Source organism: Amaranthus tricolor, chromosome 8, assembly GCF_026212465.1.
Source record: "Amaranthus tricolor cultivar Red isolate AtriRed21 chromosome 8, ASM2621246v1, whole genome shotgun sequence".
NCBI lineage: Eukaryota > Viridiplantae > Streptophyta > Magnoliopsida > Caryophyllales > Amaranthaceae > Amaranthus > Amaranthus tricolor.
In genome coordinates this window covers 19,245,496-19,268,465 of record NC_080054.1, presented here as the reverse complement: position 1 = coordinate 19,268,465, position 22,970 = coordinate 19,245,496, and the positions used below count along the sequence as shown (strand labels likewise).

The window sequence follows — 22,970 nt, the reverse complement described above, 5'->3', positions numbered from 1 at the left end:
AGTTAGATTGATTATTTCGCACGTTATTTTATAAGTGTGTTTAAATATACATTGATGAATACTAAAACGTTTAGTATCATTCCTAGATTTAATATATTAATTTTGTTGTTTATTTAATTCGATGAATAGTGAGTAGATCTTTATGGTTGGATTGATATACTTGCAGATAATAAATGGTTCAATGCAAGATCTACACTCTAGAGATTAGATTAATAATAATATGAACGAACAAGAAAAATCTAGTATTAGGGTTTAATATTGAGTTGTATATGTTTAGTAATTTACAAAACAAAGCCGGTTCGACTCGGCTGGCTCGTTCATGGACATATCTTCCTGTAACATTGGAGAGTGCAGGGTAGGAAACTTTTGAACTTTGCAGCACACTACTCTGAATTCAGATACCAATATATACAACTCTACAACTGCAAAACCAGGAGAAATTCTAACTGTAACTTTCTGTATGTGGCCATGCCATCAACCCTTCTATCTCCCTCCTTTTCGGCAAACCCACCATTTTCACTTGGATATTCTATCAAATTCACTATCACCCATCATCCCAAACTTGCATTCCCTTACCCTTCATCAACTTCCCGGTTTTCCCATCGTTCTCGGCGGTCAATTCATACTCCTAGATTGGTTCCTTTGGCATTTCTCAAGGTTTTTGTTAACAGTTTTTGTGTTTATGTGTTTGCCCATCAACTATTTGTCGAATTGCCTCAGTGAACTGTATTTTCTAAGTTTGAAGTTTTATGTGGTTGTTTAATTGTAGGATGGTTTTGTTAAAGTCAAGAAGAAATGGGATGATGTTACTAGTTTGAATAATTGGGTAGTGAAGGATTATTACCGGCTTGTTGATTCCGTTAATGCTCTTGAACCTCGAATACAATCTCTCTCTGATGACCAGGTTTGTGTGGATAGTAGTATATGGTGGGGCTGAGTACTCATCTCTGTATCTGTGTTGAATGACTCCGCAACCATTTTTTTTGTATGAGATGTTACACATTCAATATTTATAGGGTTTTCATGAGAAATGGCTCGTGCCTAGATTACCATAGCATGGGGATGATAAAGTTTTATCATTTATTTTATTTGTGGGAATATTTTGAAATTTGTGATTTTGTATTAACACTTTAGTTAAAAGACAAGACTGAGGAGTTTCGGTCCCGTCTGGCACTTGGAGAGAGCCTTGCTGACATTCAACCTGGTTAGTATAAATTGTGATTCGGTTTATGTTTTAGATGCTTGAATGGTTTATTTATGACTTTATTTGATGTTGAATGTTGTAGAGGCATTTGCTGTTGTTCGTGAAGCAGCAAAACGAACACTTGGGATGCGTCATTTTGATGTTCAGGTATTTATTTACCCTTCTTTTCTGTGTAGGCCTTGCAAAATCTCATTTATCTGAGTTTAATCTGTAATTGAGTTGCTGTATAAGGCGGTGTATCATGTGGTGTTTCTTGATTTTAGATTATTGGTGGAGCAGTGCTTCATGATGGATCAATCGCTGAAATGAAAACAGGTGAAGGGAAAACATTGGTCTCTACATTAGCAGCTTATCTCAATGCTTTGGCTGGAGAAGGTGTACATGGTATGCTGGTGTCTTAGCTTTTCGTTTATTCAAGCCTTGTTCGAATTGTAAACTATTAGTGCTTGATTTTACTTTGAATTTCGTCTACTTTTACTTGCTAAAGAACATTTTCTTGCACAATCCCTTTGATTGTTTCGCCTTTTTTATAAAAAGAAATCTTCTTGAATGCATCATTTACTTTAATGCCAACCTGTGGAGTGCCTCTAGAGCTAATGTTGGACTTTTAGAAAGGATTACAAGAAGATGGCGACAAGCAAATGCTTTGATGGATGAGCGGACCTACCTTGAGGGATAAAGTTCAAAAAGAAGATAAAAGAAAGGGGTTAGGAATTGCAAATAATGAGGTCGAGATAAAAAAGAGTTGTTTAAGATGGTTTGTACTTAGGCATGTGCAAATACGAGATATTTGTGAATCGGTAAAAGAATAGAATATGAAACTTGTGGGACTTAAAAAGAGGGTAAGGAAGACCGAAGATGACTTGAAGAGTAAGAGTAGAAGGCATGTGCAAATATTGTGCTTTTATTGCTTTTTTCTATACTATTTCTCAATGCCTTAAGCATTAAATCAGGAGGAGTCAACCTGCAAATCTGCAATTTCTGATAGGTTTGGGGATTTTTGGTATGATTTGGACTTGTATGTTTCCAAAGGATATCTTATCCTATTGAGGTTTCACATTATGTGTTCCCTTCCATTTTTCTTGTGAATTGTTCCAATGTTTGAGATGGATCTATTCCTACAATGAATATATTCCTGGCATTAGCTTTGTTGTGTATTGATCCCAGCGAGTTCTTCCACTTTTAGCAGATGTTTTTATATAATGGCTTTATATTATCTTTAGCAGTTCTCATCCTTCCAGTTAGTTCACATGGCTGATCTTGTGAACTTTTCTGTTGATAGTGGTAACTGTCAATGATTATCTTGCCCGTCGTGATGCCGAGTGGATGGGTAGTGTTCATCATTTCCTCGGTCTATCAGTTGGTCTCATTCAGGTAAAAATCAATATCTACAATTATGAACTTGACGTATGCTTGTCTTTTATATATTTCAACATAGTATTGGCCTATGGCTGCATATCGCCATTGGGATCACGTCTACTACCTGGTATAAATTGGGGATTTCAGATATTTTGAAAATTCCTGCATTATTTCTGAAATCTGTTTCTCTTTGTTGCTCCAAATATTTATGAGTGAAGAAGGGAATGAAAGCTGAGGAGCGGAGGCGTAACTACCGATGCGATATAACTTACACCAACAATTCAGTATGTAGCTCTGTTCATATTTCCTTTTTCTGGTTTAGATTTCTATACATATTTTATCAGTTTGGATCTCAAAAGCTGTCACTGTCTCTTGTAGCAACTTGATGTGTCTAGTACAGCTTCCCTATACATTGATTTTTATCATTTCAATCATATGCTTCCTATTTTATGAACTTCAGGAACTTGGTTTTGATTATCTTCGTGATAATCTATCTGGGACTAGTGGAGAGCTTGTAATGAGATGGTACATCTTTAAATATTATGTCTTCTGTAGAATTTTTCACTATTTGCTGTAAGCAAGTTTAATCAGGATTTTGCAAACAGGCCAAAGCCATTTCATTTTGCAATTGTTGATGAGGTTGATTCTGTTCTTATTGATGAGGGAAGAAACCCTTTACTGATAAGTGGGCAGGTAAGTTACTTTCTGGATATTCTTCATTGATGTATAAGCAACATGTGAAGGTTTCAGGTTTCCATCAGCATTCCTCTGGAAGTCACATCTTTTTGTATCTTTTAGGCCAATGAAGATGCTGCTCGGTACCCAGTTGCAGCCAAAGTAGCTGAGTTGCTTGTGCGGGGTATGGTGAGTTGATAACCTTGACTCTCAGTAATTGGTAGAGTTTTTGGTTTGACTTTTAGTTTTGACCCATTGATATATCTAACTTTTTAAATTTTGAACAGCATTATAATGTAGAGCTTAAGGACAATTCAGTGGAATTGACAGAAGAAGGTATTTCTTTGGCTGAGCTGGCTCTTGAAACCAATGATCTGTGGGATGAAAATGATCCGTGGGCCAGGTGAAAATTGATGATATTCCATGATGCTTTTAGAAATGAAAGAAATTCCTTTAGAAATAATAGAATAGAATCTCCCCTTTAGAGGACATTTTAAGTGAAGAAGAACACCATCTTTTCTGTTTATGGTTTATGCTTTATCTGACAACAGCATGCCATTATCTCAATTGTTAAGTGGATCCTGTCTATGTAGTGTTTTGTGTAGGATGGGGGTTTCGGATTAAAGCAACCTTTCCCTTGTAGTAAGAAAGAGCATGTTTCCATTGTTTCTTGATTGCAAATCTTATTTACCTCCAAAGATTGAACATGTATCAGCCTACAACATTGGAGAGCTTGCATACTGAGTAGCTGAACTGGATGTTTTTTCATCAAGAATTTCCTTGTACTGTTTTCATGACCTGACTACGATTTTGGTTGAGTCTTTCACAAGTTTTGATGTGGATTACTTAATTGCTGTAAAAACCTCATTCATATCTCACTGTTTCATATTGATTGGATTTATGCTGGAGTTCAATATTATCTTTTAGTTCTTCCCTTGTTATACTTTCAATTGACTATGCACCAATTGATCTTGCAGATTCGTAATAAATGCTTTAAAGGCTAAAGAGTTCTATCGACGAGATGTTCAATACATAGTTAGGAAAGGGAAGGCTCTAATAATCAATGAGGTAAAGATTCTTAAATATTACTATCGTGGTTTTTGATAGCTTCCCCTTTTTTTTTGGCTACCTTGAAGGATTGTTCTAGTATTGTTTTAATCTTTCTTAAATAATGAACTCTGGACAAAAATGAGTTCTGTAAAATTCATCTCAAAAAGGACTGGACCTCTATTCCAGTCCCTAATTGGGATCCAGGGTTTTATATTGCTGAAAGGTGGTCTGCCTCCTGCTTATTGTTAGTGAAATTGCTGAAAGGTGGTCTGCCTCCGGCTTATTTTTAGTAAAAGAGTTTGCATGTGATATCATGCTGTGTCTCGATTGCGGTATCTGTTCAGCCTTGCGATACATATTTATTTTTGTGAAGATCAGTTTCTATATATGATTTGGTAGCTATGCCATGATGTCTTCATTGTTTCAGTTGACAGGTAGAGTTGAAGAAAAAAGGAGATGGTCTGAGGGCATTCATCAAGCTGTGGAGGCAAAGGAAGGTTTAAAAATACAGGTATCACACAATTCTTTTCGGGTATATATTCTATATGGCGTTGTGCATGTTACTGGAAATATCTTTTAAATAACTGATCTTCCCTTTAATTTTCTTACAGGCTGATTCAGTTGTTGTGGCGCAAATCACCTACCAGTCACTGTTTAAGCTGTACCCCAAATTATCGGGGATGACTGGAACTGCAAAAACTGAAGTAATACATCACGATTAAAATGTATTCAAAACGGAGTGTTTTCAGTGTAAAATAAATGTTTTACCTGGTGCAAATATTCCAATTTGTTTTGCAGGAAAAGGAGTTCCTCAAAATGTTTCACATGCCAGTTATTGAAGTCCCCACAAACCTTCCTAATATTCGAAAAGATTTACCTATCCAGGCTTTTGCTGTATGCTTCAATAACTTATTCAACTGTGTTCTGTTGGTAGAAAAAGCAACAAATAAGTGATTTTGTTAATAACTGTTCTTATCATACGTTGTTTCAGACTGCACGCGGAAAATGGGATCATGTTAGTGAGGAGGTTGAGTCTATGTTCAGATTGGGGCGACCAGTCCTTGTTGGCACAACTAGGTATCTGGAAATATCATCGAGTGACTTCTCTGCATACATAGCTTTATGATAATGATGACTTCCATCCTTTATAGTCAATTAGTATTTCGGAGTGTTTATAGATTTAGCTTAACTGCAATTCATGTTCATGTCATGAGCTATGTTACTTCATATACTGCAGTACTTTGATTTATAACCAATTGAATATAACACAGATAAAGAATTTTGATGATCAGAATTAGACTTGAAAGAAAAAGGAAAATACAGAATAACAAATCTGAAAAAGCCAAATGTTAACACTTGGGAAACTTGTGCTTGTATGCACAACATAGGATTGACCTGATCTCAAAAAAAAAAAAAAAACATAGGATTGACCGCACTCATTCTCAAGGGCTTTGGCTTGATGTCATGTGTCTCCTTCAGACTTAATACACATGTTAATGTTTTGTGAGTCAAGCTGGTTAGTTGGGAAGAGTATAATGGATTCAATTAGTCATTGTTACAAAATATTAGTTTTAGGCAAAACAGTAGCTAAGTAGCAATAAACAGTATAATTGATGTGAATAAAGTGAGAATCTAAATGGAGAGTATGCTACTGTAATTTAAGAACTACAATAATGGATAGCAATACAAGCACTCAAGAGGCTTGCATCTCTCCCAATGAGTTTAGAACTCAACGTAATATGTGTACATTTTTCTGATATCTTTCTCTTCCTAGTTTTCTCCCTCCCTAAAATTACTTCTTCTAGAATATACTATCTGACAAACTCATACTAAAATACCCAAGTTAATTCCTCTCTATCCAATATATGACAATATATGACCGAGTGATGGAGGTAGATCCGTAGATGAGGGAAAAGAATATGTATGCAACAACAAAAATGGCCACGTTTCAATCTCAAATTTCCTCTGCAAATTGCTAAAATCCATTTAGGATTCCCCTGACAACGTCCCTATCTCTGGAAAAAGAAAAGTATATTTCATCATCAAATTGCTGAAGGTAAATAGGAATTAGGAAGCCATGATCCTGAACTTTTACTGTATAATCTCTATGGTCATGGCCGGCTAATAATTTACATTTGGTTTTAGTAGCAGTATCAGCTATGAAAAATGGTGGATTATGAAGTCCTTGATACAACTGAACAACATGCCATCACCCCGATGCCAAGTGTTCTATAGTATGGGGAGCTGTGTATTGAAGAGTCAAATTTGATAAAAGAGTCACATAAAATGTGGAAAATAAAGTTAAGAGAAATATGTAACAATAGTGGACTATGAGGCATAGCTAAAAAGGAGAGCCGAAACTCTTATGTAACAAGCAATGTACAGTATACTATTGGCCTAATGGGTATATTTCATAGTGCTGAAGAGTCGGATTTTCTTAAAACTTAGAAATTGTCACTGCCATTATGTTGTACCGATTTGTAATGCATGGAGAAGCGTCTAGGCCGGAAAATTGGCTTAACTAATGTGTGTTTGTATGGTTTCAGTGTATTTGTTGTCTTCCTTACTGGTGCAGTATGTGTATTACAGAATGGTTAAGTCTTTTTGATAAAGAAAAAATTTATTAATAAAGAAACTTCAGCAGTACATTATAGGGATATGAGATACTTGGAAAGTTCAGCTATCTAACTACATCAGTGTGTTCCATTCTCCTCTACATAGCTCGTTTAAAGAACAATGTTCAAAGAGGCCATTGGGCTTAGCCCATAACGAGACTAAAAATATTTCCTTATCCCAAATAATTTCGAAGGACAAAAATTATCTGTTAATAATTCACTTATTTCTTTCCAACCAGATAGACCATAGATTGCATAACAACAACATATCCGTAATTTCTTGAGGTCTCTATTGCCACCACACCCACGAAAATTAGTAAATAGGGAATTTCCAATTCTCCTTGAAGCAACCCACTTTTCCCTGCCAATCTTAAAAAGCCTAGTCCAAAGACCCTTTGCAAAACTGCAATGCATAAAAGGATGATCATTATTTTCTCCATCCTTCAAACACGTGAATCATAATGCATCTTTGTTGATAGAAATACTATTAGGTCTCTTAGTTTTAAGATTCCCAACATATTAAGCTTCCCTAAGACAACCAATCAAACAAATGCTCTAACTTTACAGGGGGCTTTTGCTCTCCAAATCAATTTGGTTGCTAAAAAGGAACATGTGGGAGAAGGGGAAACAAGGGAGGAATAGAATGAGGCACATAATGGTTAAGTTAGCTTGTTGCTAAATAGCCTAAATTGTCAAGTTTCCTCACTACATTGAGATTTGTTGCTTGAGGTATCAGTGGATTCTAGTTTTTTGTAACTTCATATAGGTAAAAAGTGAGCAGTGAGCAGTTAAGGAAGTAGAGAAATGAGTGACAGATGCTAATGCTGGCTGTGAAAACTTGAATACTTGATTGCCTAACTAGTTGGGGATCTTACATTGAAAATACTTAATGTATTTTCTATTCTTCTTTTTGAATTATGACCCTCCTTTTCATTTCATGTAATCTTGTACAAGTTATCTTTTTCTATTTTTGAATATTTTGTTCATGATGTTGTGTGGAGATCGAGGATTTGAATTCTAGTCCTAACTGATCTGCATGCATGGTGTAATGTGATGATAATCAGAATGATCTGGACATCTTATGTTGTAGATGACTGATTCTATTTTATTTCCTTCCTATAAGAGGCTAAGAGCTCTAGGTTTTCCATCATATCTTGTCAGTATGCTAAGCTATTCTGCTTGTGGTTTGGGGAAGTTGAGTATGAATATTGGATGTGGATATTAAATTTACACTTTACTGGACCTCTGTGTAGTAATGAATGACTAATTGCTAATCTTATCATCTCTATACAGTGTTGAAAATTCTGAACATTTATCTGATCTTTTAAAGGAGCGGAATATACCTCACAATGTGCTTAATGCACGACCCAAGGTAATATATCCACTGATTTAATTATCTCTAATTTGCATATTATTCATTAGTATTTTCGTTATTGAATACTTTGCTTGATATTTTATTGATGTTTTCTCCTTAATTTACTTGCCAGTATGCTGCTAGAGAAGCTGAAATTGTTGCCCAGGCAGGCAGGGAACATGCTATTACAATTTCTACTAATATGGCTGGCAGAGGCACAGACATTATCTTAGGTGGAAATCCAAAAGTATGTGTTGAATTAGATGTTTGATGTTTCTTTGCATATGGAAATTCTACACTGTACATATGAATGTGTTGAGTTCTATATCAAAAAGTAAAATGTGAAAATTATTTTCCTGATGTCTTCATCTTGTGAATAGTATAATGTAGCACCAACCTAAGCAAGTCTGCTGGTGCTTTTGAAATATGGCTTCATGCTCGAGCTGAATATCTGACTTGACATCCCTGGGAATGTATTATATAAAATCCATAAAAGTAAAAACGGTGTACGAATGTTGAAAAGCAGAATCATGAATAACATTGGAAATGTATCTCTGAATCTTTCATTTCCATGTATATCGATATTGTGTTTGACCTTCAAATTCTGTTGATATGGAATGTACATTCAGAACTCATTTACTTAAACCAATAAAATTATAATAAGAAGAAATGCTTGTGGAAAAAGTTCTGTCCCCTCTAAAACTCCTAGACTTCAAATAATTAAATTTAAGTAACAGAATAAATTTAAACAAATTCCAAGAATATGATGCTTATATGGACTTAAAAAAAATTTATCTACTCAACACATTATTACATAGACAACCTTGTCTTTTAAAAAAACTAATTTTCTCCCAAAATAGTTCAGTGCCCCATTCCATCTAGGCTTATAAGCATGTGGGTGAATATATCTTCATGAATGAATGCACACTAGGTGGTGGTTTATTTTCCGAGTATCATTCCACGCTGTTCCTTGGGCTTGTCAACCCTATCCCATGGCCTAGATAAATATTTCTCAAGAGTCTAATTTTCCTTGCAAAAGTCATGTGGGCCTTTTCATTCATATATATAACGTCTGCTATTGCTAATTCTTCCCCGAAAAAGCTTCTATCCGGAACAGTTTTTCAGGGAATCATGCTTATATAATTTATCAGCATAAACCTGAGGTACCCTTTTCCGAGTGATTGTCGTAAGGGAAGAAGTAATGACGTCATAAAAGAAAGTAAGATTCAATGATATTTCTGGGATCTGTTTTTTTTCATTACATGTGCATATGAATCATGGATTTAGAGAAACCTATTCTACCTAAATAAGCTATAACTATACGCAAGCGAAAGTTCTTACTTAAGTGTTAGCAACATTCTGATGTATTTTCAATTTTTCCTGATCGTGCATTATGGATGTGGCTTGCTATCATCTTGTTCTTATTTAAACTTTTGGTGTTTGATTCCTGATAAAAAAGTTTAGTTGCTGTGATTAGGAGTTTCATTCAAATTAGGGTACTTTCAAATGCTACCCCATGCCCCATTGTAGCTATCATTACAACTTGCTGGAGCTTTCTATTCCAGTTTCGCAGAAGTTTCATTATGTTTCAGTTGATACTAACCATATGACATTCATTCTTCTCAATGTTAAGATGCTTGCAAAAGGAATAATAGAGAAGAAGTTGCTACCATTTTTATCGCGAGAAGTTCCTGAATATGAGTTTGATGGTGAACCTAGTTCAGTAAAGGTAATGTAACATCTGGTAAGTGTTGAATAAATAGCTTACTTAATCTTCTATATCTAAGGTACTTTATTATTATTATTATTTTAGGCAATGTCAAAAGTGGATATTAGTCCTTCGACTTCAGCATTACTTGAGAGAGCATCCTTGATTGGTTGGAATCTTTATGACCTTCATTGTTCAACATGTTGCAATGTACACCTTATTTGTTCAGTTTTTACTCTGGTTATTCCATCTATAACATGTTGCTACACTGCAGCTAAATATGTAGGAAAAAGTGAGGGTCAGGGCTGGACATATCAGCAAGTGAAGTCTATAATTTCAGAGTCTGTCCAAATGAGTGAGTCAGTTGACCCAAGGGAGCTGCAGAGGCTTGCTGAAGAAGAGTCTGAGATGTATCCTCTTGGCCCTGCAGTAGCTCTTGCATATCAAGCAGTTCTGAATAATTGTCAAATACACTGCTTGAATGAAGGTACTAAGGTCAAACGGCTTGGTGGCCTTCATGTTATTGGAACATCTTTGCACGAATCTCGTAGAATTGATAACCAGGTGAGAAATAATATGATTCAGTCAACAGGTTTTTTATCTTCCAGTATGCAAGGTGTTTTTCTTGCAGAATTTTCTTTGGGCATATTGAATGATAGGGGATTTATTTTTTATTTTTTTTCTTCTCTCTCCCCACTGTGTTACTAATATCCTATGCTAAACTTGAGGGGTGAATGTTACGAAATTGCGTAATTTATTCAGGGCCGGTTCAATCACCTTTTTAGCTCAATCATATATATTGACTTGATCGGTTTGGCCACATGATTAGGAACTTTATAAGAAGCGGAGTCTTTGATCTCATGTGAGTGCCTTTTGAAGTTATGAAAACAATTGAAGGGATGGTTTGTGATTGTTATTCAAAACTGTTACGAAATCTTGGTTTGATATTTTACATTGCTAAGAGTGCGTTGGCTTTCTAAGTGACACATACTTTGGAATGGATGCGTTTAGTTTGTTGGTCTGATAAACTTGAATTGAGGGACTACATCATAGTTATAATCTTTATAGCTAAATGAGACCTTTAAAGCTGTCATCCTACGATAATCAAGCAACCAAAAACTGTAAAACGAGCCAAACCACACCAACAAACATCATGATCAGAAACAAGCTCACATAATCTTGCCTATTTACACTCTTCTTGCTAGAAATTTCATTTTGTTTTGGAATGTGATATCATCTTGCTCCTTGTTCGCAACCATGACACACACATTAACCTTTCTTAACCAACAGTACGAAAGCTTTAATCCCAACCCATGAGGTCGGCTACATAAACCAAAAACAAATCAGTGTGAGATCGTTGGTGATAGAGAATATACTTTATTCGACCATATCTAATACTAATCGTCTACTTAAATAATTATTTTAGTACTTTCATATATATTCCACTCCCCTATTTATTCCTATCTATTATCATATGCTCTTGTGAACCCAGTATTTGCAATTACTCTGAGTCTTTACTTTTATTATTCAAGTCATCTTTGGCCTACCCGCTCTTCTAAGATTCTTAAAAATTTTACCTTTCACTTTTCAAATCAGTGCATGTTTCAGTCTTCTTTGCACATGATCAAACCTATCTAAATGTTTTAATTTCGTTGTCTACAAAATTGTGACTATAAGACCCTTTCTCATGTTTACATTTTAAATTCTATCATTTAGGTTATGTCCACTTATCCACATTAATATACATCTCAGTAAACCTAACAATGATCTTTTGTTGAAAACCCAAATTTAACCATACTGACACACTTCGTTCGCGTAATACCACGATTGCAACTCTCCATTTATGTTTGAGCCATTCACAATGAATTATATGCTTTATATCTTATCCATTCTTGTGAAAAAAATATTCCATGGCACTTGCAACATGCAATTGAAAGAGCTCAATCATATTTAACTTTACAGTTCATCTATACTAGATTACTCTTGCAAAAATGACAAGTCATGTAACCTATTTCGCCTTTATCTCATGTAAATGCCTTTTGAGGTTATCGAAAACAACTGAAGATTTTCAAAACTCTTATGACTAATTTTGTTTTTGGGACTAAATGATGTTGATAGGAATAATTTGTAATGTAAATTTTCATGAAATGTACCATACCAATCCATGGTGAAGAAACTGTTGATCATAAAAAAGTTCTTTTTACATAATTTTCCATTACCAATAAATAAAACATCTCAAAAATGGTAAGATGTTGGAATGAAATTTTGAAGGAAATGAAATGATTGAAATAGAATAAGCAAAACCATTAAACTTATCTATAGACTTTCCTACCAAAATTGCACTAACTTTCCATTACCATTCCTACCATTTAATACCGCTAAACGACCTATCAATTCATCTTTGTTAAGTATTCTAATTTGCCAAGACTACATTGATTTTCTAAGTGACACTTAATATGGAATGAATGAGTTTAGTTTGGTGTCAAGATAACATGAACTTGAGGGAGTTCATCCATTCTTAAATAACAATTCATATACACTGCTCGACTTAGTTTAAATGTTTTTGATTCCAAAACTAGCCTCAAGATCTCCAACTTATCATTAATCCCAACTTAAATTTGTTCACTTATACATAGTGAACTACATGTACTATGGTCTTGTTATCTTATCTAGTCACACTACCAATAATAAATGTGTCAACACAAAACATTGATGTACACCAATTTTCATGCGGGAATTCAGTTGCTCACTACATTACATGTCACTAAATAAATTGAAAGTTCCTTGCTTATATCTTAGAGTATACTGATAAACTGATGTGGCATACATTTATTTGCCATAGTCTACTAAAGTACTTGTCTTGGTACTTTGTTATATGCCTTCTTTAAATCCATAAAAACATGTACAATTCCTTTTTCTTTACCATATCACCTTCTACTCTAGCTTCATTGTGCGACTCATAAACTTAATCCCTACAAGAACAATCTTGTGCATTCCCTTTGTTTTTGTATCGGTACTAAAGTACTTACCCTTCAATCGTATCTTATTTAGTTTCCATACCTTGTCTATTTGGTTAGTGAACCAATTCAATTCATAGTGCAAAAGCAAGGTCGTATCATATTGTATTGTGTTGGCCATATCGTAAAGGCATTCAAATTTACTAAACCAGTACCACACACATCTTAAACGTGTAAAAAATCGTGTTTTAAGTCGTTTCAAGTGACATTTCATGGTTTAGGCTATGTGGCGGTATGATAACCGCAACACCCTCGCTAACAACTGCGACTGTTGCTACATTTTTGCACTATGATTCAATCTCATTTGTGGATTCGCCCTAAACATTTCCAAGCCTCATAAGGAATATCGTTAGATGTGGGTTGCTTTCTCTTGCTTTGTTTTCTTTAAACTTTTATCACCTTCATTTTATTCGTCCAATAAATTGTTTGTTGTGTTCCATCCCCATCAAGATGTCTCCCCCTTGACATCTATTAAACAACTTGTCAGATTATTCCTTCTATATATGTTTGATCTCTTCTCTTGAACATGAATATTCCATTGTTTATCCTTGACACACTTCATCTTACTAAGATCATTTCTAGTTGTTTGTATTTTTTTTGTCATCATCTAAAGATTTTTCTTTCCATTCTCTTGAGTTTTGCTTGTTGCAAGCCTCTTCGTATACTTTGCAGCTTGCTTTGTCTTGATTTTGGCTTATTTATATCTTGCAACATTCTCCACATTCATACAATTTTTAAAACAAAATAACATCTTCCCTCAAGTTTATTGGACCTTTACCTCTTTGTTCCACCACATCGTATGATTTTTTACTACCATACCGCTATTTGATTATTCTATAATATCCTTAATCGAATGTGTGATACAATTCACATGCTTGTGCCTTTCTAGTGGGTGATTACACATTCACCTAGTATGACCTTAAAGTTATCCTAGTCAAGATTACTCATTTCATGTGACATTCATTCCATTTCTACAAGTTATCAAATAGTTTTCACCCTTTCTACACCACATGTTGATTACAAACAATTCACGTGCTTGTGCACTATTCAAAATAAACTCCTTCCTCACTTCTCAATTATTTCTTCTTAGCGTTCCATTAGGCTGTGTACATCCAATCCCCCAAACCCTATCCTAGGTATGGAAGATAGAAAGTTGGAGCTCGGGAGAATTGGCAAGGAAGACCGAAGATGACTTGGAGGATATGAGTGAAAAAGGATATGAAGCATATAGACTTACAAATTAAGGTGGTAGAAAATCGGAATGAATGGAGAAGATTCATGTGGATGACTATTGTAATTGATATATTTGTTCATGTAGCCAATCCCAATTTTTTGGGTTTAAGGCTCTGACACTGTTATTGTTGTACACAAGCTTCATCCTCATGATCATGCTTTACCAATTCTCTTATACATTTTCACTCAACGATTATCCAATTGTTTTTTGCCTGTCATAAACTCATCTTGTTGAGGTGTTAGGAGACAAAAGTTGAATATTCGTGATATATTTTAAGGGAAAAAATTAAAGGTCTCAAATTTCTTGCTATAGTCTCATCTGCACCTTTCATGCTTACGCTTACAGAAATAAAATATGTACCTTTGTACTGTTTTAGTTTTATGAGTTTTCCCCTGTGAGTGCTGTGTAAATTGGATGCGCAACTACATGACTATTATTTTATATGCAATGACTTATATTTTTAATGCAATTAAAACAGATTTATTCAATGAGGGAAACGACAACAGGGATTTTATTCTTGTTACTCTGGATTACCTTAATGTTTGTTTTACTAAGTGTGATTGTGCTCAGTTTTGGTGGTTGACCGTGGGGGTTAGGGCTGAACAAAGTTTGGTTTAAACCGTAAACCAGACCGGAATTTTAGTATTTGGTCTAGTCTACGGTTTAAATGGTCTGGTTTGGTTTTTTTTCAAATTAAGTTACGGTTTACGGTCTGGTCTCGATTTTTTTATTTTTCAGACCAGACCGGACCGCAAACCGTACTATGGTCCAAAATCATAATTTTGTATTTGAAAAATTAAGTTGCTACCTAGATATTTTAAGATGTAGTTATTTTTATATAGCAATATATACTTGAATGATGTTGATGTTATCAACTAATTACAAATTATTATATTTATTAATTGTAGGTGTGAAATATTTGCATAAATACATATATTAATTTGGATGAAAATATAAAAATAAAAAACCATAGACCAGACCGGACCGTTGTAAAATGGTTTGGTCCGGAAAATTTTCAGACCGGTATTTTTAATTTGGTCTGATTTTGGCGTCAGACCAGACCAAACCGGACCGTGTTCACCTCTAGTGGGGGTAAAGCAAGATGCTTTGTGAGTGCTCATTTCTGTCATTTTTTTTGTGTTGGCTCTTAACAGCTTCGTGGTAGAGCAGGCAGGCAAGGAGATCCAGGATCAACGAGGTTCATGATTAGGTAGTTATATGACCAGACTTATTTTCTTCCTCTCCTTTTTTGATTGAGGAATTTCTCTGCGTGTATTCTGTATTAGAGATAGTGAAGCATTTCAATGGAACTATTCAATTGATTTTCTTTCTGGCATTATTATACATTTGGTAAATATATTAAACCTCCCTATTTGTTGTGAAATCAATAAATCACTTAAAAATCAATCTTAAGTCACGGCTGCTGTTTTCAAGTTTGGTTTTGTTTGGGTTGGGTTGTCAGGCTAAGTCATTTTCCAGGTCTACATATATTCTGCTGAAAGGGCAATTAATTAAGTGGGGTTATATTACATTGAGAAGAGACACAATGCCTTGCCCAAATTGAAATCTAGAGTCGCACATAGGTCATCCATCATGGAGTAGTTTCCGCAGTATGATTAATGTTACAGATAAATTTTTTTTTTTTAATTTTTTTTTATTTAATTTGGAGCTCATTTTATCTTTTGTTTGAAACTGTTCTTGATTTCAGGATTTCTGAATTTCTTTATTGAGTCTCGGTATAGATAATAGTACTCAGTCTCATACAATAACCCGAGGTTGGGCTATTCAATCCACATGTAATTACGCCAGACTATCACAGTTTGTAAAATGTGGGAAATACCAATTGATAACACAATCTGTCAATTTATGTCAAACACTGTAATGTGAGAAGGCGAAGGCCACATGTAATACCTTATAAAGAGAGGTGATACAACACATCTCTCATGTTTCAGTGACTGTTTACTTCTTCGGTAGCCTTTCATGGAGGCTGTCTTTGTCCCAATTCAACCTTGGGGCCCGCTCTGTGTGTCCTGTAGCCTGCAGCGACATGTCACTGTAGTCTGATGCAGTTACAAATCTCAAATTGTCTTGAGAATTCAACAGCATGCAGCAGGTCTGCTGCTTTAGTTTTCGCTAAACATGAATGCTGACGTTTTACTATGCTTTTTCGGTCCTGGGCTGATGTTGCTTTTGCTTATGCAATGAGGTTTGTACTTTGTACAGTAACTCAATTTAACTGGAGTTGCTGTTATAGTGGGCGAATGGGTGCATATTTTTGGATAAATAGATGCATTGGTTTAGAATTTTGAATAGGTGTTTGAGGTTCTATAATGGCCAACTCATTACCGAAAATCATGACAGTTTGCAGGATGAAATATTTCAAAAATTCAATTTTGACACTGAGTGGGCCGTAAAGTTGATATCAAGAATCACAAACGATGAAGATATACCAATTGAAGGTGATACGATTGTAAAACAGGTTATTTACAACCTAATTTTATTTCTTTTCATTTTTCTATAAGGTTCCATAATTCTAATTTTGTCTAACTTCCGTCATGGATGAAGCTCCTGTCCTTGCAAATAAGTGCAGAGAAATATTTCTTCAACATTCGCAAGAGCCTGGTTGAGTTTGATGAAGTCTTGGAGGTATGCTTATTACAGTTTGACTTTCATACCGCTGACTGAACTGCATGTAATTGTCTCATATCTGTTAATCTTAAATCAAAAGGGATATACAGCCCATATTCCCTGACTAACTGTAACACATTGTTCACTTTTTGTCAAGGACCGTATTTCGCTATATACTCCCTTTGTTTATTTTTGTTTGTTAAGCGTTCCATTTTTATTTAGTTCTTTGTCCACTTTGAAATTTTTTGTTTTGGTCATTCACTTTTCTCCGTTCGCCTTAATTTTCTACACATTGGACTCACATATTTTGTCATACCCGGTTCTGAGACAGAAGGCACACCTAAACTCAAGACATATCCGAGGCGTAGGAGAGGGAAAGGAGATAAGACAGTAAAGGAGGCAGAAATAGTGTTGGGGACAGAAGGGTAGTCTGGGTTGTTGTGAAGGAGTTTTGGTTAGTTTGTCATTTCTCTTTTGTTTAGTTGTTGTATAGTTGACGTGGCATAGCTTTGTTGTCTATATAAAGACAACTTGTACATTGTAATAAGGTTGTCAAGAAATTAATAAAGAGAAGGAAATTCAGGAGTTTAACAGTACTCGAAACTGTGCTTGAGTGTGTTTTCTTTTCATTTGTGTTCTGTCTACTGTGTTCATTTGTTGTGTGCAGGCTTTCAAAATTTGAGTGTGTTACATATTTCTGCCTTCTCACCCATTTTCCTCGAAAGAAATTTGCATAGTCTTCCTTGATAATTGTATCTATAATAACATGGACAAACAAAGAAAAGGAGGCAGTAGCCTTTTCTGTCTAAATCAGCATGCTTTTTGCAATTTTGGGTTTGTTCTCCCCTTACTTTTGAAACGATCACCGAGGCGAGCGCTTTGGGCAATCGATGGTTGGACGTTTTGATAGGTGATTCCCTAAGGTGAACACACATTCTTAGAATGCTATATAGCGTGTAAGTCAAGCACCTCAAAGTGCCTTAGAGCGTCATTTGGTCTTAGTCTCATAATGAGCCCATTTGATGCGGGCACCCACGAAATATGTTTTCTCTTCTTTATTCTTCTCTTTTCCTTTTTGTTATTTCTCTTCTGATTTTTTTTTTCTTTGGGAAAATAGATTTTAAACTCTCAACTTTGCATTTCTATCTAAAAATCTCAACTTTAGGGGTAATCTTATATTAAAATACCCAACTTATTGATGACCACTATAAAAGTAAAAACGAATACGTGGTATTATTTTTACTGGTCAATGTATGTTTTTCTTTTAGAAGTTTTTAAAAGTTAGGATTTTTAAATAATGTTCCGAAGTTGAGATTTTTAGAATAAGATGCCTCCAAAAGTTGGGATTTTTAAATAATACCCCAAAGTTCAGAATTTTAGAATTGAAACACCCAAAGTGGGGTTTTTCAATTTGGAGTTTTTAATTTATTTTAATGAGTTTTTTGGGACACCACACCCAAGGGTTAGGGCCTTCACATGTCACCTGCTAGAGTCTGAGGAAGTGAGGATCCTTAGAGCAGTAGGGCACCTCATGCCTTTCAAACCCAAGGTTCTCCCTAACAATTAATCAGTTTAGTTTGGTTCAGTTTAATTTTATTTCATTGTTACTCTCACATTTCACTATTCAGTGAGTTCAGTTTAGTTCAGCTATCCGTAGTCCTGAGAACACGCACATATATTGGGGATCCATTTCTTATCGAAAACAACTTGAAGGCGTTTCTTTGAGTTTTTCCTATCTTGTTCTTGTTAAAGATTTGAGCAAGAAATACTGGAAACACAGATAGTCTATGATAATTTAAAATCTGATGTAGGAAAATGACATCTTGTTTCCAGTATTTGTAAGTTCTAACCTCTAACTCCATATAGCTTCTCTGGCTTCTGTTCACTGCTTCTTTGAACAGGCTAAAGTTGACAGAAAAGAGTAAATTGTCAGATAATTAAGTACATTTGGTTCATTTGTCAATGTAAAAGGTCATCCATAGGACTGTAGTAGACTAGTAGTATCATCTTTTAATCAATTGGAAATCATTCACAAGCTGAAGTGCATTCTCTTGCTATCTACAGGTCCAAAGAAAGCACGTCTATGATCTTAGGCAAATGATATTGGCGGGTGGTGCTGAAAGTTGCTCGCAGCACATATTCCAGTATGTTCAAACTAACTCATTGTAGAAATTTTCTTTCCTTTGGCATCAAGGGATTAATGACTCCCTTGTTTGAGACTGATTGTGCTTTTCATTATTAGTTCTTTTTACTTGGTTTCCCTAGTTATTACTTGAATGCGCTACGGCCTAAAAGACATTGTTGTTTTTCCACTTATCTTAATATGCATTTGGTCATCAAGTAGTACAGACATCAAAACGAGAGGCATCTATGGTCTTTATAGTTATCTTGACATGAAGAGCCCCTCATTAACTTGAATATTGGTCATAGAACTTTAATTTAGTATCTGGGTGTATTTCCCGCTATGGAAATAGCTCTGAGTTTATGATTTAGGATAAAGCACTGTATAAAAAGATTGTTAATTTGGAATTAGCCTTGTTTATGCCGTTTTCTCCGAAATATAGTTTCTTGATATGTAAGTGTTTTGTCAGAAAAATGAACTCCTCTATATTACAATTGTTACTTTTCTTCACTATGTTCACCTTCTGTTTTAATTTCTTTTTCCTTGTGAAATTATTGTTTGGTTACAAAAGTAAAAGCTCTGATTATCCTGTTGTTACTTTTCTATATGATATCACTCGAGGAAAGGATCTCAATTGAATTTTAGATTTTATAAATTTTGTCGGTGATCAAGATTTTCTCAAGCTGTCTATATATTTCTTTTTTTTTTCTCTGAAAATATCTGTGGTGACAATATTGATTATAGGTACATGCAAGCTGTGATTGATGAAATAATACTTGTCAGTGTTGATTCTCACAAGGTAGTTTGATTTCTACGATTTTTCATGCCTTATATAACATTTATGAACTCACAACCAATTCTGCTCCGTTTACTTTATTTGTACCCCTCAAACAGTCAAAAATAACCCTGATTTTGGGTTACTTCTACTAATGCCTTAAATCTTGATGTTTGGAGTTCAATGATAGAATAAAGAGCGATTCTGAGAAATGTAACCATTTAGTTTCTTTCTTGAATTCTGTTTTGATAGCATCCCCGTGACTGGAATCTAAGAAAGATCTTAAAGGAGTTCACTCATGTTGGGGGAAAGCTATTAAATGGTGAGTGTATATTAATTCTTTTTGTGTTGCTTGCTCCTGATTCATGGATGTTTTATTGTTGCCATGACGCTAACTGTTTGGCTTTCTTCAGATTCATTCGAAGGAGTCACGGAGGTTGTCCTCTTGGAGTCCCTTACCCAATTAGATGCATCAGCTCCAGTAGATTTCAATGGCTTCTTGCCGAAATATTTGCCAAGGCCTCCAAATGCCTTTAGAGGAATTCGTAAGAAGACTTCTTCTTTCAAGCGATGGCTAATCATATGCTCTGATGAATCCGTTTCGTGAGTACTTCTGCATGATCATCTATGATATAAGTGCATGCTATATTATAATTCTAGTTTGATACTTTGTTCTGATTTGGTATGCCAGGGATGGAAGATACCGAGCTGTTATCAATGTCTTGCGACATTACCTCGGGGACTTCTTAATTGCCTCGTATCTTCATGCCATTGAAGACTCTGGTTTTGATGATACCTATGTGAAGGAAATTGAGGTGATATTTTGCCTATGGTTTATCATTTTATTTCGATGTAGTCGTGGAACTTGAATAAGCCATGCACCAATTTAATTGTGTACGTTCATCAGTTTTAACGTTTCAAGTCAATGGGAAGTGGTTGGATTCTAATAGATTTGGTCTAACATTTCGATCATGGGAAGAAGTTCAGAAAAATTAGTTCAGATTAAGACTGATAAGCTCAGGTAGCCCAAAACTCTACAGAGGTCATCTACGACTAATAATTAGTTCATGGCGTCATCGTTCATACTATGTTACTCAGATTCTTCATTTTGCTTCACGTGCCTTCGTCCCACCCTTGTTGCTCGGACATTAGTATGGCACTTAGATACTTCATTTTAGGCGGAAAATTGAATATTTAAACGTATCCGACACTTGGACAAGTACCAATGTCCGACATGAATATCCAAGTCCGAGTAACATAGGTTTCATGCAAGTCTATATAAATTTTCTAACGAAAGTGCTACCATTTTCTGTAACCATTTCCTTATTGGTTCTTCACTTATCCTTATTGGTTCTTCACTTGACCTTGCACCATTTCCTCTTGTTGAAACTTTCATGCTTTTTTCTCTCTATACCTCTCCTCTCACATGCCATGGGCCACCCACATGGTAAAGAAATTTAATAAGCACCTTCATGGTTATGTGGGGCAATCTCACATGGACAGACGAAATATTGTAACAGGCCATGTATAATTCCTTCACATGGATAGACGAAATATTGTAAAAGCCGAACATGTTTTTAAGAATCTAGATGTCAATTTATTCTATAAAGGTTTGAAGTACATTGTTTCTAAATGACTAATTAGGAGATCTAATCGACTTACAATTACACATCTATTTGTTTTTGAAATGCAGAGGGCGGTGCTAATCAAGACTTTAGATTGTTTCTGGAGAGATCATCTTGTCAACATGAACAGGCTTAGTTCAGCGGTAACCACATTGGCTTCCCTAGTCATCTTTTATTTTTGTTAGTACCTAAACAAAGACTCAAATCATAAAACATGCAGGTGAACGTGCGGAGTTTTGGACACAGAAATCCGCTAGAGGAATACAAAATTGATGGTTGTAGATTTTTCATATCAATGCTAAGTGCATCTAGGAGATTGACTATAGAATCATTACTCCGGTATTGGGCATCCCCAATGGATTCTCAAGAAGTACTCCTATCATAACAATACGATAAGGAATTATACCCAATTGATTATAAATTACTCAGGTAAACATTACTTACATGATCATACCAATATTACATTCTTGCAATGACATTGGTGTATCCGATTGTATAAATCGTTTTATTATTTTGGCTGAACAGAACATGTTGATCTGTGTGAATGATGACAATAACTGTGTTATATCAAAGCAGCGAGGAAGAAAAACCGTTCTGTCTTTTATTCTTCCTAATTTTGGTGGCGACAATTTTTCTTGATATTGCAGTTCTGATTAAGTTGACGGGAAGTCTTTGTAATGCATGAAAGCATGGAAAAAAATGTGATCATGTTTGCGGCGTTGTGACAGAGAAGGTTAAAACTCAAAAGACTTGGATCGAGAATCACTAAAAGGGAATTCAGGATTGTAAAATCGTTTTATCGAAGATCGATAAGTATAATGAGTTTAGTCGTACTCGTAGATGATAGCAATCGTCTATGTTTGTAAGCTGTTTTTTCAATATGTATTTGTCACAATGCTCATTCTTACAACCTCAAGGAAGAATAGCATTTGATTTTATAAAAAGATATTCAATAGTTGTTGCATTGTAATTTAAATTTATTGTAAGCAAAACTTGCATTAAGATATAATGTTGTCAAATTTAAACCCTTCTTTAACTTTAAAGATATATTTTCACTATTTCTTTTTAAATGTTCCATTTACTTTGGGCACGTTTGCATATGAACTAATACTATCCTTAATATTTCTAATTGTGCATAATTGAAAATTATAAAATCTAAATATTAATAAACCTTATGTTGGGACGAATCAATATAATTTCATTTGACTATATTTTAATTTATGGATTAAGAATAAAAAATACATTAAAAGTGAATAATGAATAGTGTCCAAAAACCAAATAGTACATTTGAAAAAAAACGAAGGGAATATGTTTGAAAATCTTGGTTAAGTATTGTCGCCACATTAGTTCAACGAAGAAGATAATGCTAGCTAAGAAAATTAATAATAAACTCTAAAATATTCAATATTTGAATACTATTTTAAGAGGTAATTTTGTTCCTCATTAAACTGAAGGGATGAAAATTTTCAAAGTCAGAATATCAATAATTTCAAAAAATAGTTTTAAAAGTAGTCTATCTAAACTTTTTATGAAAATATTTATAATATATCATCATTATATCTAGTGTGTCCTGCTCATAAGATTGATAAAATATTTATAGGATA

General features: G+C 34.7%; 1 protein-coding gene across 2 annotated transcripts; it reads left to right on the top strand.

The window, feature by feature from the left end:
- The first annotated feature begins 230 nt into the window (after positions 1–230).
- LOC130820462 (protein translocase subunit SECA2, chloroplastic) lies at positions 231–22,431 on the top strand. Of its 2 annotated transcripts, none has more exons than XM_057685846.1 (32): positions 231–657; positions 770–904; positions 1,135–1,204; positions 1,287–1,351; positions 1,468–1,588; positions 2,487–2,578; positions 2,782–2,847; positions 3,024–3,088; positions 3,169–3,256; positions 3,362–3,427; positions 3,526–3,641; positions 4,216–4,306; positions 4,716–4,799; positions 4,900–4,992; positions 5,087–5,182; positions 5,280–5,365; positions 8,197–8,275; positions 8,391–8,504; positions 9,891–9,986; positions 10,071–10,134; positions 10,240–10,529; positions 15,371–15,426; positions 16,578–16,695; positions 16,782–16,862; positions 18,909–18,988; positions 19,711–19,765; positions 19,994–20,063; positions 20,155–20,344; positions 20,433–20,556; positions 21,435–21,509; positions 21,587–21,795; positions 22,014–22,431. In XM_057685846.1, the coding sequence occupies exons 1-31, from the start codon at positions 469–471 to the stop codon at positions 21,749–21,751; spliced, it is 3,180 nt and encodes a 1,059-aa protein (XP_057541829.1). In that variant the 5' UTR covers positions 231–468; the 3' UTR covers positions 21,752–21,795; positions 22,014–22,431. The 2 variants fall into 2 exon arrangements, with proteins under 2 accessions (XP_057541829.1, XP_057541828.1); XM_057685845.1 differs by having other exon boundaries at positions 21,892–22,431.
- Positions 22,432–22,970: the final 539 nt, after the last annotated feature.